At 38.3% G+C, this 18,370-nt stretch overlaps 1 protein-coding gene across 1 annotated transcript in view; it reads left to right on the top strand.

The window, feature by feature from the left end:
* ppp2r5eb (protein phosphatase 2, regulatory subunit B', epsilon isoform b) overlaps nt 1-18,370 on the top strand; it is a 53,658-nt gene that overhangs the window by 26,747 nt on the left and 8,541 nt on the right. The window contains exons 3-5 of the mRNA XM_074691853.1: nt 13,472-13,668; nt 14,196-14,297; nt 16,807-16,899. Of these exons, the coding sequence (XP_074547954.1) occupies nt 13,472-13,668; nt 14,196-14,297; nt 16,807-16,899 (392 nt within the window). The remainder of the gene's footprint in view (nt 1-13,471; nt 13,669-14,195; nt 14,298-16,806; nt 16,900-18,370) is intronic.

Below are 18,370 nucleotides of genomic sequence, written 5' to 3'. Positions count from 1 at the left end.
TGTCTAAATTCAACATATTTATTCTCCAATATTTAACCTTGTAATGCTGTGTTCATGTACAGTAGGGGTGTAAATAACCAGTTTCATGACGATACGATACGATACGATTCTTTGGACAACGATATATTTGCGGATTTCACAAAGTCTGTCATGATACGATACGATTCAGGGGCCTTCGATCGATTTAAGACGATATCATGTCCTCACTGATCACAATCAGCAACATTTCACCTGAGGCAAGAAAGAAATACAAAACAATTTTGAAAGTTGTATTACTGAAATGTGGAATTACCTCCTTTGACATAAAATTCAGAGATTTTTTTATTTCCTCTGTTTCATCCGTCTCATTACCACTTTGTCTCGTCTTCGGTGGCATTCCTTCTTGTTTTGATTTTGTTTCTTTATTATTTTCTTGCTTCTCTACTGCACAGCTCAGACCACAGCTCAGACCACAGCTTGTGGGCGCATGTGTACCCATCCCTCCACAGGGGACATGTTTGCAGCGTGGTTTGATTCACAGCAGCTGTAAAGGGAAACGATAGTGATGCAGGATATATCGGTATCAGTATCGGACGATGTTTACTCATTAGCTGCCGGCATTTTCAGAGCATCTTGAACGATCTTTCAAGACCCAAATGATCTTGTTTTCTCTGACTCTGTAAACACCAAAACTAACTAAGAAGAGTGGACTCTCTTCTTCTATGTCTCCCTTCCTGTTTTTGATCCAAAAAACAGACAAAACAAACTTTTTTTGATCACATTTATCTTGTACGCTCCATCCTTTGACCCTCTCCATTGCGCCGCTCTTTCTCTTTGAACTACCTCGACACATCATCTCAGATTGTTTTTTTTTTTTTTTTTTAGTTTTTTTACCAATATTGATATCGGTAAATATCCGTTATCGGCCATAACAGCAATATTATTATCAGATATCGGTATTGGCCAAAATTTTCACATCAGTGCATCCCTACGTAACAAATCGGTCCTGATCAGGTAACTAAATCCACTGCTATCCTCCAAAAGTAGCCATATCGGGCGCCGATACCGCTCAGTGCATCACATCAGGACATTCCAACTTGCAGGTCACATTTTCCGACAAGTTTTCTGTAGTTTTCAGGCTTTGTTTTGATGATTAAATAAGAATTGTGTGTGTGAGTGTGTGTGAGGAGTGGATGGACCCAACATCATCGTCACTGATCGATGATTTAATTTTTCTCACAATGCAAATTTTTGCAATTGATAGAAAAAACAGGCATCGGATTCAGTTTTCTAGGTGTCTTTGTGTGATGTTGTTTTTGGGATTGGAGCCAAAGGTGCATCTGTAAATCTGCAAAGGCCTCAGGAGTTAAAGGTTTGAAGGGATTGTTGTGTATAAGCGGTCTGCAGCATCATAATAAGGAGCCACTCGCTGCACACACGAGCTGTTAGCGTCACTTTGCATAGAAGACAAAACGACCTCTGTGTGTCGGTGATGCTCTGCAAACATATCTCACATGTGTGCTTTATTCTGAGTTGTTTACAGTGAGCCGCGGTTTCCTCTGTGCAGTTTCAGAGCTGCTCTTCGCTCCTGATTACAGCTCTCTGCCGCAGACGGACCATGTGAGCTCCTTGTCGTCTTTGAACGCTGCCAAGTCATGTTTGGCTCCTGAATCAATCAGCGGATGATGTAATCCCTGCTTGAAAGTACCCACTAAAGAGCCGCGCAGCATGTTAATCATATTAGACAATATTAAAACAAGTTTCTCCACATCTCTGCTTTCCTCAGAGCTCATACATATGTGATCTGCAGGATCCTGACCCCACGTTTGATAGGTTGATGCTGTTATGTAATTAGCCCAACTTAAAGGAGTTCCTGTGGTGAACCATCCGACTGCTCTCTCCCCTTCGTGCTGCGAGTCGTTAAGCTTTTTTCCACCATTAATTAAGCAGCAGCGACTTCTCTCTTCCTCTGCCAAGGGAGCCCAGATGAGAGTCTCTCTGCAAATCTGAGAAGCAGAGCAGAGCGGCGGGCGGGCGGCGGGCGGGCAGGAAGGGGAGAAGCAGGGAGAGGCTGAAGCCAGAGCGGAGCATCAGTGTTTCCACCGCACTCATAAAGCGTCTCAGAATAGTCGTGTTGATATGAAACCAGGGTGCTTCATGGGAAATGTTGGTGCTTTCAGAGAGACTCACATGTCCCGTCTTCACCTCAGGGATTAGGATGTGGCCCGTTATCCAACAAAGATCTGATGGAAGAATATTTACGTGGCTGGAGCTCTGGAGTCAGGGAGCAGGACCGGGTCTACCCGTGTCCGTAGCAGTTGTACGGATATGAATTACTGAAAGTGATATTCCACAGACCACTAAAACATAAGACCACAGTTATTCTGAGTCATCGCCAAATGCTTCCAGTAACTGAATCTGATTTTTATGAAGTCCACAAAACATAAATCAGATATTTCTTCCCCTGGTGTAGAGTCTGCTTTTTTAAACTTGTTGAAAATAGATCTATAGTACGAGCTACTCTGAGATAAAACAAATTGTGTTACTCAATGATGCCAGTCTTTTCTGCTCCTGTAATTAAATCATGTTCCTGAGTCAGGAGCACAAATCACATGAATGACTCTGTTGCTTTATCTTGTCACTCCTATCATTATGATAAAGTGAAACAGAATCAGTGAGAGGCTTTTTTATTAGTTGATAAATGTTAGAGTTACAGTAAAATACCACTTTGCATCTTATAGTAATTGATATAATGAATGTAAACAAATATCTGGTTCGTAATCCAAGCTACACAGCTTAAATTTGTGGAAAAATAAAGCTTTAGACATTTTTTAGGCTAAAAGTATGGTCTGCAGGATTTTCCTTAAAAGAATTGATGTCAACTTTTACATGACTAATCCTCCCCAGTCATCTCTACACGTGTGTCAGTGTCTGTGTCTGCCTCAGCCCCCTCCCCTGCCTGGATGTTAATGATTTGGTCTTATTGGGATGTCTAGAGTAGGTGTGGTTACATCAGCCAATCCCAGTTTTTCCAGTCGAGATGGGTACCTTTCACATTTAGAACGATAGGGTACAGATGCCTGGTAACTGGCAATCGGTATCGATGCCTAACGGTACCAATTTTCAGTACTTTTGTGCGTTTATGTGGGAAAAATATGAATGTTTTCAAAAAGTTTTTAAATTTAACATATTTAGAATGTAAACTTGCAATGCTGTGTTCATGTGCGGTATGGAAAATCGGCTACTCTATCCTGCTCATTCATCTCTATACATGTGTGAATCAGTGTCTTTGTCTGCCTCAACCCCCTCCTCTGACTGGATGTTGATGTTTTGATCTAATTGGGATGTCTCCGGGCAGAGAATAGGTGTGGTTACATCAGCCAATCACAGCGTGCCTAGTTGTAGTGGGTACCTTTCACATTTGGAACGGTACGGTACGGATGCCCGTTACCTGGCAATACAGTTTTCAGTACTTTTGGTGTGTTCATGTGGTAAAAATATTAATTTCCTAAACAATAAAATCTCCAAGCTTTTCAATTTAACACATTTATTTCTCATATTTTAAACTTGCAATGCTGTGTTCAAGTCCAGCTTGGGAAATCAGCTACTCTTCCACTCCCTCACTGTCACAGGATGCGTTTAGGTACCTAAACATGGTACCTTTCGAGTTAACGTGAATCGGTACTTGGTACTTCAGACTAGGGATGGGTACCAAATCAGGTACTTTTAAAGGTACTGACCGAATTCTGTCAAAAGTACCGGGTACCGATTCATGTAAAATCAAAAGGTACCATGTTTAGGTACCTAAACACATCCTTGTGACTGTGAGGAAGTGGGAGAATAGTTGATTTTCCATGATGGACATGAACACAGCATTGCAAGGGTATATTCTGGAGGATATATATGTTAAATTGAAAAATATATAGAATATTGTAAAAGAAATTGATATTTTTTACCACATAACTACAAAAATGTACTGAAAATCGGTACCATTGGGTACCGGTACCGATTGCCAGGTACCGGACGTTGGTACTGTATCGTTTCAAATGTGAAAGGTACCCATCCCTACTACTGACGGAACTCCGTTGGTACCTAAAAAAATACCTAATTCGGTACCCATCCCTAGAGCCCAGTGCGTAATAGACCTTGCCTGTTGATAATAGGGAAGGGCGAGTACAAATACCAGGTATCAGTATCGGGCCGATACCAGCCTTTTTTCAAGGTATCGATACTCATAAAAGCTGCTGATATCAGCAGCTGATACTCAAAACAAGAAAGTCTTACATCCAGTAAATCCTCCTGCCAGTAGTTGGCGCCACATAGCTGCAGTTTGACACCACAGCAAATGTGCATCAGGTCCTGTTCAGACAACATGAATAAACCAGGAGCTAACAGTTAAACTGTTATATTTTGCACATCAGTTTATTTTTAAAAGAATGACTAAAACTCTGACACTTGTTAATTCATTAAAAATAAATCATAAACTCAGGGATTTTTTTGTGTTTTATGTTAAACTTAATGACAGAATAATTGTACTGTCTTTGTCAGAAATTATCTGTCACTATTAATTGAAATTTTACTTGGGTAGGTTTACTTGGGAGTACTCAAGCAGGAATAATCGTACTGGTATTGGTCTGAAAAAAAGTGGTATAATCAAGAGTGGAAGAAGCTAATCAGAGAAGCTACTTTGGCAGACGTAGCACGGAGGAAGAAAACGCAATCAAAGTGAAACAAAACACCAAACAGATAAAGAATTTTACTAAACGAGGGTGAAGCTTGGCTTGACTTCCACTTGCTTTTGGGAACTTGAAAAGAAGCAAATAACGACGCATGCGTCAAATACCCGTGGTTAGCTTGTGCTGACATGCTAAGTCAGGTGTATGGCCCTTGAGTCTCTCCTACTTAACAATGTGATGCTACAGGTGGTTGCTGGGCTGGTGTGTGTGGGTTCCACGTCGTTACTGTCAGAAGCTGTGGGTGTGGGCTGCTGCTGGCACTGAGCCAAGGAGGAGGAGCCCAGTTTGAATGCTGTGCTTACTAACGAGTAATGGAAATTCTTGCAGATGTAGCTATTACAGTTAGCATAGGCTGAGCTCAACTGTCGACTATTAGTCGGCTGAGGTAGGAAGACTACATAGCAGAAACAAACGGTACCAGAAAGAGCTTCACATCTGCACAGAAACTGCACATTGTTGAGTTTTCTGGACAAGATGTAAATCAGTAGTATATCCACTAAAACAAAGTGAATTGTAAATACAGGAGGCCCTTCTATTCTAGATCTTACGGTATCTCAATTATCGGAGTATCCGTAACTGACTGGATATAATTTACTGCTTCCTGGACCAAATATAAACCAGCCTCTTTAACGTTTTCCCACTCTTGGAGCTGCGTACAGACAGCTCCTCTATGAGTCTGAGCCACGACTGGAAACAACAATCCCGCCGCGCTCCAGCTCATCTAGATGGACGGCTCTTTTCTCGTCCAGCTGACACAGTTTCCGGTGAACTCTACCCTTAATTCGCTCGCTGTTGTTGCTGTGATGTCACCATAATAATCCTGAAAAATGATGTTTGGCTTATGCACAGAGAGGCTGACAGCGTTGGATCATTACAGCCCTGATTCCATCCACAGCCCGCAGCAGATGCTGGATTAACGAAGATGACATTTTTACACACTAAAAGGATTGGAGGATGGAAATGGACGGTGGAAGTGAATGCTCTCAGTGATATGGGCACTTTTGGACGTTAAAGAGCTTCATTTCAGGTCTTGGGATGATTTGCTCTGGTCAGTGCATGTATTTGAGTGGCTTTTAAAAGGGGATTTATGTGAATTAAGCACCAGGTTTATGTAATTTGAGAAAATTACCAGCTGTAGGTTTTATAAAGGAGTTATTCTCGTCCATCGCTCATTATAATATTACATAATTCAGCTTCTGCCTGTTACTTCTTGTCTCTTTCTTTGGTTTTGTTCTTGTCACTGTGGATGCACTTTCACAGGAAGGAGCTGGTTGCCTTGAGAACTGTGAGCACTTTTCATGCAGCTGGTGAAATCCATTTTTCTGGTAGCATAAATAACCAGGAGTAAGCGCAGGTCGTTGAAAGCTGAACCCGGTTGGAAATATTTACAGAACTTCAAAAGCTTGTCCAGTTGATGTTATTTCATTTTCTTGGTGTGTCTAGTTTTTTTCTTTCTTCATATTTTTCAGCTTTTTTCCGTCACTCTGATTTTTCTTTCTCTCCTGTCTCTGCTTGCATTAGCCACCCTGACCTTTGCTGTTGCCTTCAGCAAGTTAAAAGCAGATCACAAGTGTCTGAGATCATTTTGCATTTGCAAATGTTTGTCTTGAACTTCTTAAACTTGGCTCTGTTTAAATAAGGAGAATGTAACAGTGTGTAAAACTGTAGAAATGGATCTGTTGTAGCTTTAGGGTGAGGACTCAGACCACGTAAGGAGCATCCAAAGCTCCTCACCAGGAATAGGAATCATGTGCAATAACCCTCCAATCACAGGCAATTAAGCCCCGTTTCCACCGAGCGGTCCATTATGGATCGGTATGGTTTGGTACGGGTCAGATTGGTAAAAGTCAACCCTGTTTGCCTTTCGAGGTAAGCGGGGTGTAAGTTAAATGCTGTTAGCTCTGCTGCCTAATAGTGTGATGGCACAACAGCGCAACATAGCATACACTGCTAATAAATCCAACGAAGAAGAACACGTCACAGTTTCATTGCACTGGGATGCACTGATATGAAAATTTTGGCTTGACGTCCACTCCTTTTTGAGAACTTGGTCGGAAACCCATGATGGATTGATGCGAGCTGGTATGCGTCAAATACCCGTGGTTAGCTTGTGCTGACATGCTAAGTCAGGTGTATGGCCCTTGAGTCTCTCCCACATAGAAACACGATGCTACAGGTGGTTGCTGGGCTAGTGAGTATGTTCATCTAGTCACAGTTAGATTGGAGGCTGTGGGTGTGGGCTGCTGCTGGCACTGAGCCAAGGAGGAGGAGCCCAGATTGAATGCTGTGTTTACTAATGAGTAATGAAAATTCTTGCAGATATAGCTATTACAGTTAGCATAGGCTGAGCTCAGCTGTTGACTATTAGTCGGCTGAATTAGGCAGACTACATCGCACCAAAAAGGGCTACACATCTGCACAGAAACTGCACATTTCCCTCCGGTATATCCTCAAAAACAGAGTGAATCATAAATACAGGAGGCCCCTTTATTAAGATCTTACGGTATTTAAGTTGTCGGAGTAGCCTTAACTGACTGGATACAATTTACTGCGTCCGTCCTGGACGGTGGTATGAACATTTTGGCTGATACCAATATCTGATATTAATATTAGTAGTGGCTGATAACCGAAATATCAATATTGGTAAAAAAGAAGTGGAGATCTTTTGCATTATTTTCTAAAACAATGAATAGAATCATTCTTTAGTATAAAGGCTAGGCCTACATGTTGTGATGAAATGAATTAGACTTAAGGTTTGTAAACTTTTTTAAAATTTTATTTTTATTTTTATAAATTGCAGATTCTGCGATTTGAAAATTTCACTCTATTACATTGCGATGTCGGTTTGAATTCAATTAATTGTTCAGCCCTACTATGAGCTCTGATTCCATGATGGAGAGGAGATGTACCGGACGTGGATCTGGTGAAATTTAGCCGTGTTGTGATGACCTGTTGTGTTTCGACCTGGAGTCTGAGCATCACAGCAGCAGCCGCTCATTGTGTTGAAGTATGAGCCTGGCTGACATGGTGTGTGTGTGTGTGTGTGTGTGTGTGTGTGATGAAGGGTAGTATCTGGGTTATCCCAGGCTACACACACACACACACACGTGCAGTCTTTCAAACACACGTTTGTGCCCACATCATTTCTCTTCCATTCACACTCTCCCGACCTGCTCGGAGCTGGTTAGCCGTGCTCTCTGTGTCTCAGTAAGGGGATTACTGCGTCCTGTGTGATTATCTGTCTATTAATAGCTTCCTTTAAGGCCGTTCACATGCTTCTATAGCCGTGGAGCTGCAGGATCTGGAGGCCCCGGATCCTGCAGCCAGTCATTACTGTAATGAAGCTCTGTGCACCACAGCAGAGACACACACTGAAAACATCCACACAACCTGACTGTCCTGCAGAGACAGTGACGTACATGACTTCCTGTATGAACTTAACGAGCTCGCTGCAAATCAAACCTTTGACTCCTGATAAATGAGCACACACCTTTTTATGTCCACATTTCACAACACATGAGAATGCTGGTTAGGGTGTGTCAGAGGAATGAGATTATTATTCTAAGGTCATATCGGCCTAACCCTAACGCGCGTACACCACAGGAAAGAATGCATTCACGCACATACTTTAGCTTCCTTTCTTTCAGTCTTTGTTGTGCTTTTACTTCAATTTCATCATCGCAACATGAACATTTATCTCATCAAACGGCTTGGACTGCAGTCTGAGTAGTTTCTGAGCTCTGAAGTCGCATATAGTGGCTTTAAATCTGGTTTAGAAATGAAATAGAATATAAAATTCAGGAGTCACAGCAACAAATAAGAAAACAAAAGTAAGAAAGTGAGAAAGTAAGAAACTCTGCCTTCTGGTATTCCCTCTGTTGCTGGGTTAGCACGGCTCGCTCGTCCATCTTATTGGAGATAGATCTTACGTTCCCAATAACGATGGATGGAAGGACAGGTCCATGTCGTCACTTCTTAGCTCACACCTGAGAACCAGCACGTCGTCCTCACCTCCTTCTCCTCAACTTGTGGGAAACATCTGGCCTTGCACCAGTTAGCATTGACATGCTACAGGCTGCTAACAGCTGATTTTACATGTAAACAATGCAGCCATGGTTACATGTAGGATCGCCATTAAAAAAATGAAAAAATGACAAGAAATAGACAAAGGAGAGATTGTTTAATAATATAATCTCAAAGTTTTTTTTATTTAACATTATAGTATCAGTATATAAACGTCCAATGTTGTGTTCATGCCCAGTTTGGAAAATTTGCAACTCCTCCACGCTCTCACAGTCACAAGTATGTGTTTAGGTACCTAAACATGATACCATTTGATTTTATGTGAATCTGTACTCGCTACAACAGACAGAATTTGGTTGGTCCCTAAACAACTTAAAGCCTCGCACTTTAGCAGAAACACTGCCGTGTTAGAAAACAGGCTCCATAAAACCAAAACCCCTTCAAGTCCAGTCAAACTTAAGTTATATAGCACATTTTGGAACATTTAAAAAAAAGTGCTATACAAGCTTAAAAACAACATTGATAGAGCACAATGTATAAAATAAGTAGTAGATAAAAATGATTAAAAACAGCGGATAGGTAAAAAGACAATAAACATCAGAATAAAAAAGCCCACAATAAATACAAGCAAAATAAAAGGTTGGATGTCTCACCTAACCTGTGTTAAAATACAGATAAAACAATTGACACAATAAAATAGAATAGATCTTTATTTGTCATTGCAACAAAGTCCAACGAAATTGCAAAAAGAATAGAAAAAAATAATAAATAAATAAATAAATAATTAAAATAATTGATAATTTAGTTTACTAATTTAATTATTATTATTATTATTGATAAAAATAATAAATAAATAATAATTATATAATAATCAATTTATAATTATTATTATTTAATTGGATAATTTTAAATTTAAAAAATATATTTTATTAAAAAATTAAAATGTAAAAAAAAATATATATTTTTTTTAAATAAAAAATAGTTGCAACAAAGTTTATTCTAACTAAAAAGATACTGATACCTGGACTTTGGGTATCGACTGATATCGATTCTAAAGTATAAAATATTCATTTGTTTTCATGCAGTTTGGTAAAAACAAATCTTCAGAATTCACAGAAACTCTATTCAATGGTAAACTTTTATCCCATGTAGACTGGTGATGCAGCAAAAAACAAAGAAAGTGCATCAGAGGTAACTTTACAAATCAAGTAGCGAAGAGCGCTGTTAAAAACTGGCCCCTTTCCATCGATACCTGACGTCAGGATCGGGATCAGTGCATGCAACCCTAACAATGAGGTGATCTGACACCAAGTTCAACACGTTTTTGAGTGTTGTACATCATCTTTACTACGTTTCATCTGCTAAATGCTGCAGAACTCCACGTACTGCACCTTTAACTCAATCTAGAGTGCATTTTGGAATGGGGAATCAGAAACACTCAGCATTCATGTTTTTATGTGGACTTGATAAATCCAAGTCCAACGTTTGAAACTCTTTGCCCCTCTGGCTGCTGAGTGTTTTCCTCACTGACTCCTGTGTGTGTTTTCTGTGAGTGTGTGTGTGTGTGCAGTGGATTTATCAGAGCTTGTTTGCAGAAAACAGCTCCCCGTTCAGAGCGCTGAGAATGAACCGACCTGACAAAGATGAGCAGAGAAGACTTTTGCTCAAGGACATGAAGACTTTGCGGCAACCTTGATATTCTGGTCAGCTCTGTTTCTGGGTTTCTGGAGCTCGGAGTGATCGTATCACACACACAAACCCACACACATCAAAGAGCGACTTGTTTCATCTCGTTGGCTGGTTAACCTTGAGCTCCCACACGTCTCAGATTATTTAAAAAGAGATCTCCAGGGATTGGACAGCTCTGTTAGAAACAAAAGTTTTGATTAAAGTCAACAGAGTCTGAGACGTGTTGAGCTAATCTGTGGTTTTTTGGTCTCATGAAGTTTGCAGAGCAGAGATTTAAGCCGGCAGAGCCCAGGACTCCAGCCAGTCAATCAGGGGCTGCCTCTTTTTTTTTTTTTTTGGCCTGGCCTGGTTGGATTCAGCCTCAATGAGCCGAGCTAAACGAAGGCCAGCAGGTCGTGAGTAACCAGTGGCATTTGGATCAAAACATGTTTGGAATAATCACTCCAAATGCGCTTGGCGAGGTCTGGCGAGGCCCGATTCCCATGACAGAAAACTGCCCGGATTGGTCCGAGCTTCAGGAAGAGGATTTTAAGAATTTGGCTTTCATCCTGATCGGCTGAATCGAAGATGATTTCATGCACAAAATCTTATTAAGCAGAAAAATATGTGCTCAAAATCACACTTATCAGAAACTCTCCAAAAACCAGGATGAGGTGATGACAGAGGATTTTATTCAATGAAGCAAGCGCTAATTAGCATTAGCTTCTCTGCTTGATTTGAGGCTTACTTCTCACCTGGAGGAGAAGGTCAGAAACTAAACATAGATCATCCACCTGAAGGAGCCACTTTCAGAAAGCAGTTTATGTAAATGTGTTTTTGCAAATAATCTGCAACAGGTTTTTTTTAAGTAATTTGACGACTAAACTCAAAGTTCAGAGAAATCAGAAATTCAGTTAAAAAAAAAAACGTGGTGATTAATTATCTACAAAAATTATCCTTGAGATGTAAAAAAGACAGTTTGTTATTCCTCTAGTGGAAATGCAAAAGACTACACACACACACACTGTCACACACACACATCCAGGGCCACTGGTGTGGTGCTCTGGGAGCAGCTTATCTCTTACATAACCAAGGCCCCGGTCCTGCTGGGACAGGAACATCAGCTCAATCCATCACAGAGAGCGCCGTGCGTCCCCCTGCAGGTCTGAACTCTGCGCGACCCTCGCTGCCGTGTCTGTCAGCGGGGGATCAGCATACAGACACCTGCCGACTCCTTCCTCATTGTGCATGCGTTGGGTTTGTGACAGCTTTTGGAAACGCTCGGTGCTGGATAATGAGGCTGCTGCGCTCACTCCTCCAGAGCTGACAGTGAAGAGCGGAGGCTCCTACACTGAGTGATTTGAGAAGCTGAAGCTCTTTTTATAAAATGTTCTTTGGCTGTCTGCATGCTTTTTACCCAGAACACCCTCTGTTTATACCAGACTCACCTCGTTGCCTCTGGATGTTTCAAAAACTATGTTTCTGTTTTTGCTGGAGTCTGCTGGAAATGTTGAAATATTCCTTTATTCATAGAAAACACTGCAAAGGTTTGACAGGGTCTGCCGTATAAAGTCCTTCACTAACCGGTTAGCTGGAGAGTGGTAGTGGGCTGTAAATCCCTCCAATAATGCTGATTTGCTGAGCACGTGCATTGCTAATTGTGTTTTTAAAATTCCATGATAAAATCTTGTGAATAATTTTCTGAATGATTTTTTTTTAATTTATACATGTGATATCTTCGTATTTTTTTTAATAAATTAAAAAAAAAATCCAAACATTTTGAAATTGCAAAAAATTGCAAAAATGTAACCAAATTTGCAAAAAAAGAAGAAATTTAGAAATGTGCAAAAATTGTGAAAATTTTTAACATTTTGAATAACATTTAAAGATAAATAAATTTGCAAAAGTTAAAAAAAAATTGACTTAAAAAAAATCTTTAAATTTCAAAAATCTTTCAAAAATATACAAAAAATTATCAGAATTTTCAAAATATGCAAAAAATGTGAAATTTCAAAAAATTGCAAATATTTGAAACAAATTTCCAAGAAAAAAACAATTTTAGAAATGTGCAGAAATTGTGAAAACTCTTGAAAATAAAAAATTTTGGAACATTTTTAATAACATATAAAAACTAAATAAATTTGCAAAAGTTAAAAAAAATGAACTTAAAAAAACCTTAGAAATTAAAAAAAAAAAAAAAAATATCAAAAAAATTATCAGAAATTTCAAAATGTGCAAAAATGTAGAAAAAAATCTGCAAAAATTTTAATAATTTGCAAAAATTCAGAACTTTTGAAAGAAAACCTGGCAGTTGATGAATCCATCACACAAAATTAAAATCTTTTTTCTTCCTAATTTGTCTTTTTGTAGATTTAGTTTTCTTAAAACTTGAGGTTAGCCAGAGTTGCATGGAGGAATTTCTGTTAATATTTTGGCTATTTCTTATTTTTATTATTTTTTGATGTCTCAGTAAAACTCCATGCAAACTTGAATTACAACAAAAACAGTGCTTTGCTGCTCTCACAGTTTGAAATATGATCCTTTTTTAAATTATTTTTTATTTCATTAATTTAGGGCAGCCTGTTCAATTAAACTATAATTAGTTACAATAAATTGAGTCACATGGTAAAAATCAGATAAGAACGTCAATAAAACAAATGATATGAAATAAAATGACCCTGAAGCAGATAAGAGCCATAGAAACACAGGGGTTAAGACTCTAATGTTTGCTGACAGGTGATTACAGCTGATGGATGGATGATTGATTAAAGAGCGGATCAGTCAAATCCAGGGCAGAATAATCTGTAAATATTTGTTTTACTGATGTGGGATTATTTTCATGATCAGTTAATCTAAAGATTGTTCTGTTTCTCAGTCACGCAGCAAACAAATCCAAACACTTCCACCTTAAGAGCAAGGAAAGAAGACGTCTGTGTTTCTCCTGTGTGTGGTGTGTTTGTGGTGTTTTCTGACCTCTGTCACTGTCAGGAGAGTCTGCATGGTTCACGTTCATCACTGCACCAACCTAACCAACTAACCGTCCTCGTTTTGTCTCCCGTGTGCAGAAGTGCCAGCGCCGGAGCAGCCGGAGCTGTTCCTGAAGAAGCTGCAGCAGTGCTGTACTGTCTTTGACTTCATGGACACGCTGTCAGACCTCAAGATGAAGGAGTACAAGCGCTCCACGCTCAACGAGCTGGTGGACTACGTGACCGTCAGCCGGGGCTACCTGACAGAGCAGGCCTACCCCGAGGTCGTCAAAATGGTGAGGAGGAGGGGGGACACGTCCATCTGACACTCTGACACTAGAGTAGAGTAAACTGGATTTAAAAATTAGCTCAAACAAAAAGAGGATAAACTTCAGGGTTTGATTGAAAGAGTTTGAGTTTTAGTTTAAGCAGGAAAAGTTCCTCAGACTCTCAAACTGACGCAGTAAAAAAACAAGCACGGCACAGACAGATCAGACTCCAGCGCTCCCTCCTGTCCCATTTCCTCCCTGGCTGTCTCGTGCCCCTGATGTGCACTCAGGCTCACGTGAGGCGCTGATGTAACTCTGAGTATCACAGAGGAAACCTCGGCGCCTGCCAAAGAGGACGGCAGGTTGAGCTCTGCAGCATCAGAGTAACACGAGCCGTAGCTCTGAATCTCAAATAAAAGACGAGCACGGCCGCTCCAGATCCAGACCTGAAGAAGAGTTCAGCTCTTACCCCTGATCCTGAATCAGTTTGGAGAACAGGTGTGAACACATCACTGAGGCCTGCAGTTTAATATGTCCTTTTTGTGCTGCTTCAGGTGTCTCACAACATATTCCGGACCCTTCCGCCCAGTGACAGTAACGAGTTTGACCCTGAGGAAGACGAGCCCACGCTCGAGGCCTCCTGGCCACACTTACAGGTAAGACAACACTGAAACATGTGGTGTGTGCACATTAAGTGGTGAAGACTTTCACCTTTTGTTTTTTTATTAGAGTAATAACAAAAATCTAACAAAGACAGATTTTCAGAGGGGCTCTGTGTGGTTTGTTTTACATGTTTGTTCAGCTCCTTCTGTGGTTGACAGATCTGTAGTTGTAGGATTTATTCAGTCTTTAAACATAACACAATATTTGTCACGAGAAAGACATTTACAGAAACCTTATTTCTTATATTAGGCAGCGACTGAACAGGCAGAAGCAGGATGCTAATCTGGGTCTAGCCTACATGTTTGACAAAATTAAGCCAACAAAAAACAGATATTAGAAAAAAAATCAACAACATTAACATCTTCACATGACCAACACTTTTAATTTTCAAAAATAACTCAGTTTTTAAGGGGTCTGCAACCTTTACTCACAGAAGAGCCATTTTGCCTCTGCTCACGTGAATTAAAGTCATTCAGGAGCCAGAAAAATGACTTAAAAATAAGAACAATTCCTCTTTTATTTTATTCTATACATAGTTGAAATCAAGTGAATAATTTTCTAAATGAAACATTTTGAATTTATACATCTGATGTCTTTCATTTTATTTTTAATTAATTTTGTAAAAATTTGAAAATAACAAAAAAATTTTTTTTAACAAATTTGTAAAAACATTTAAAAACAAAAAATTTGCAAATATTAAAAAAACAAATGTGCGAAAATTGCAACAAAATTTGAAAACAAAAAATATGCAAAAATGAAAAAAAATCAGAAATGTGCAAAAGTTCCAACAAATATGAAAACAAAAAAATTGCAAAAATTTTAACAAATTTGCAAGTTTTAACAAATTTGTAAAAAAAATCAGAAATGTGCAGAAATTGCAACATTTGAAAAATTAAAAATTTGCAAATATTAAAAAAACAAATATGAAAATAAAAAAATTGCAAAAATTTGAAAACAATTTGCAAAAATGTAAAAAAAAAATAGAAATGTGCGAAAATTGCAACAAACAAAAAATATGCAAAAATGAAAAAAAAAATCAGAAATGTGCAAAAGTTGCAACAAATATGAAAACAAAAAAATTGCCAAATTTTTTTAAACCAAATCAATTTGCTAAAGTTAAAAAAAAGTGAGGAATTTGAAAAATTTGCTTAATTTCCAAAAATCTCAAAAATTTGCAAAAATCTCAAAAATTTGCAAAAATTCAAAAAAAAAATGCTGAAATTTTCTTGTTTTAGTGTTTGAGCAATGAGCTCAGAACTCAAACAGAAATATAACCAAGTGTCCTCTTATTTCTCATTATAAAAAGCTGAATCTGAGTCCTGTCCACTGACAAGTCCAGAAAAATGTCTTATTTACTTTTATTAAAAGACAAATGTGACGCCTGAACAGACAAAGCTTCAGACAAATGCCAACAGCTTATTTCAAATAAGAACAACACAGACGTCGTTTGTCTCTTTTTATATCTTGAAATCAGACTTTATTCTGGACTTGTCGGGTGAATGTGGCTCAGATTGTTAAAAAATAAACTAAAAAAATCAGAGTTTTTAAGCATCGAGGGTGTTCATCAAAATCCTCAAACAAGGAAAGATTTATTGAACACTTCTTTAAATATTACCCATCATTCATTTTCACTCTCCTACCAAACTTTTCTGACCCTCCTGTAGATGAGGACTTAGTTTCAGAGTAAAAAGGAGAAATTAAAGGTTTTAGTCTGAACTTGTAGAAGCAGCTTATTATCATTTATCCGTATTGTGCTTCAGGAGTTTGAAGGTGTGTTTATAATTTGACAGTTTTGTTCTGAATCTCACTTTGACGACACGTCAGGCCCATAATCAGTGGATTTCACTCCTGTGTGAGAACAATGAGCCAATCAGACGTGATGCGAGCAGAGGCTCAGATGAACTCGTTCCTAACTCTGATCCTCTAAAGCGTCTCCATACCGCGCTGCCTCTGATGTGTTTCTGCGCTGTTCGCTGTGTGTGGGGCGGGTGGGTTCAGCTTTGGGTCGGTGTCCAGAGCCAGGCTCTCTTGTCTCTCACCTCCCCTCCTCCTTCTCTGTGTGCCTGCTGCCCAGGACTCCTTTAGAAATGAGATGCAAATCTCAAGGAGAAGCTTCCTGGTAAAACCTTTCTTCTTTTTGTTTCGTCTCTTTGACCTTTTTTTACCCCAGACTATTTTTACCCCCCTCCCCTCCCAATCAGAGCCCCTTTACTCCCCCCACACCCCGCCGATCCAGACCTGCTTTAATCCTAGCTCTACCCACGTTACGCTGAACCCCTGTGACCTTTGACCCTGGGGACGGCTCCTGTGAATCTGCTCCAGACCCAGTGTTTGTGGGGTTAGTCTAAGGGCTGAGGAGTCTCTAACTCTTCGTCAGCGGGACGTTTGTTTCTGTAGTTTGTGTTCAGAGATGCTCAGAGTGTTTTTCACCAAGCAGCTGATCCTCCTGCTCCTCACCGAGCGCTGACACCTCCCCTCTGCTTTGTCTCCTCCTCTCTCCAGTTGGTATACGAGTTCTTCATCCGCTTCTTGGAGAGTCAGGAATTCCAGCCCAGCATTGCCAAAAAGTACATAGACCAGAAGTTTGTCCTACAGGTGAGTCGCTGAGCCCGTCTGCAGGTCAAAGGTCATCCTTTGTTTTAGTTTGAGTCTCATTCACCTCATTTCTTTCCTCTTTCTCTGCTCAACAAATACAGGGAAAAACCTCAACCCTGCAACAGAAAGAAAAGATTAATAAATAAAAAAAATATTACCAACATTTATAATAAGAAATTGTTTTTTTTCTTTTTTTTTTTTGTTTGATGTAAATTTGCATTTAACCTTTTAACTTCCCTTTTTTCATCTCTTAAGCTTTCACTTTTTAAATGCAAGGAATATGAAGTTTATTTAATTTGTGAAGTTCCATTTTAAAAAATAAATTAAATCAAACAATTGATAAATAAGAATAAAGAGTAATACCAACATTTATCAAAAGTATTTTGTTTCCTTTGTTTTTTTTTTTGTTGATGTAAATTTGCACTTAACCCTTTAACTTCCACTTTTTTTCTCCCTTTAACTTTCACTTTTTGAATGCAAGGAATATGAAGTCTAATTTGTGAAGTTCCATAAAAAAAATAATACTAATAAAAAAAATGAATGAAAAATTAATTATTAAATAAATATGAATTAAAAATATATAACTAACATTCTTAACAAGAAATATTTTTTTATTTCTGTTTTTTTTTGTTTGATGTAAATTTGCACTAAACCCTTTAACTTTTACTGTTTTATCCCTTAACTTTAATTTTTTGAATGCAAGGGATATTAAGTCTGTTTAATTTGTAGCATTCCATGTAAAAAAAAAAAAAAGAAGATAAATTAATAAAAATAGAAAATATTACCAACAATTATAAAACATATTTTTTTCTTTCTTTCTTTTTTTTGTTTGATCTTAATTTGCACATCACCCTTTAACTTCCACTTGTTTAACCCTTAAACTTTAACTTTTTAAATGCAAGGGATATGAAATCTATTTTATTTGTAAATGTCCAATAAAAAAAATAAAAATAAATTAAATTAAATAAATAATTAAAAATAAAAAAATATTACCAACAATTATAATAAGACTTTTTATTTTCTTTCTGTTTTTTTTTTTTGTTTGATGTAAATTTACACTTAACCTTTTAACTTTTACTGTTTTCATCCCCTAAACTTTCACTTTTTAAATGCAAGGAACATGAAGTTTATTTTCTTTATGTTCCATGTAAAAAAAAATATATTTTTTATATTGTTTTAGTTTTAAGATCAGAAATAAAAAAATCAGAAAAATTATTTCAAGTTTAAGGATTAAGTTGTGGATTGCTTTGTTTGTCGTGTTTCTGCAAAAAAAAAAAAAATAAATAAGAAAATTTGCGAAGCTGAAAGGCACGCTGGCAGACAGTATTTTAGTTTTTTCTGATCACATGTTTATTTTACATATTGTGAGTGAAGGGACAGATACAATAAGACTTTTTCTTTTTTCTGCTCTTTTTCATTCGTTTGAGTTTTTTCTTTCTATATTGTACCTATATTTTAATCTCAGCATTAA

The sequence above is a fragment of the Halichoeres trimaculatus genome, unplaced genomic scaffold (genome assembly GCF_033239565.1).
Source record: "Halichoeres trimaculatus isolate MK-OKI-2021-1 unplaced genomic scaffold, fHalTri1.1 fHalTri1_scaffold_17, whole genome shotgun sequence".
Lineage (NCBI taxonomy): Eukaryota > Metazoa > Chordata > Actinopteri > Labriformes > Labridae > Halichoeres > Halichoeres trimaculatus.
The sequence above is the reverse complement of the archived record's forward strand: the minus strand, read 5'-3'. Positions and strand labels throughout refer to the sequence as shown.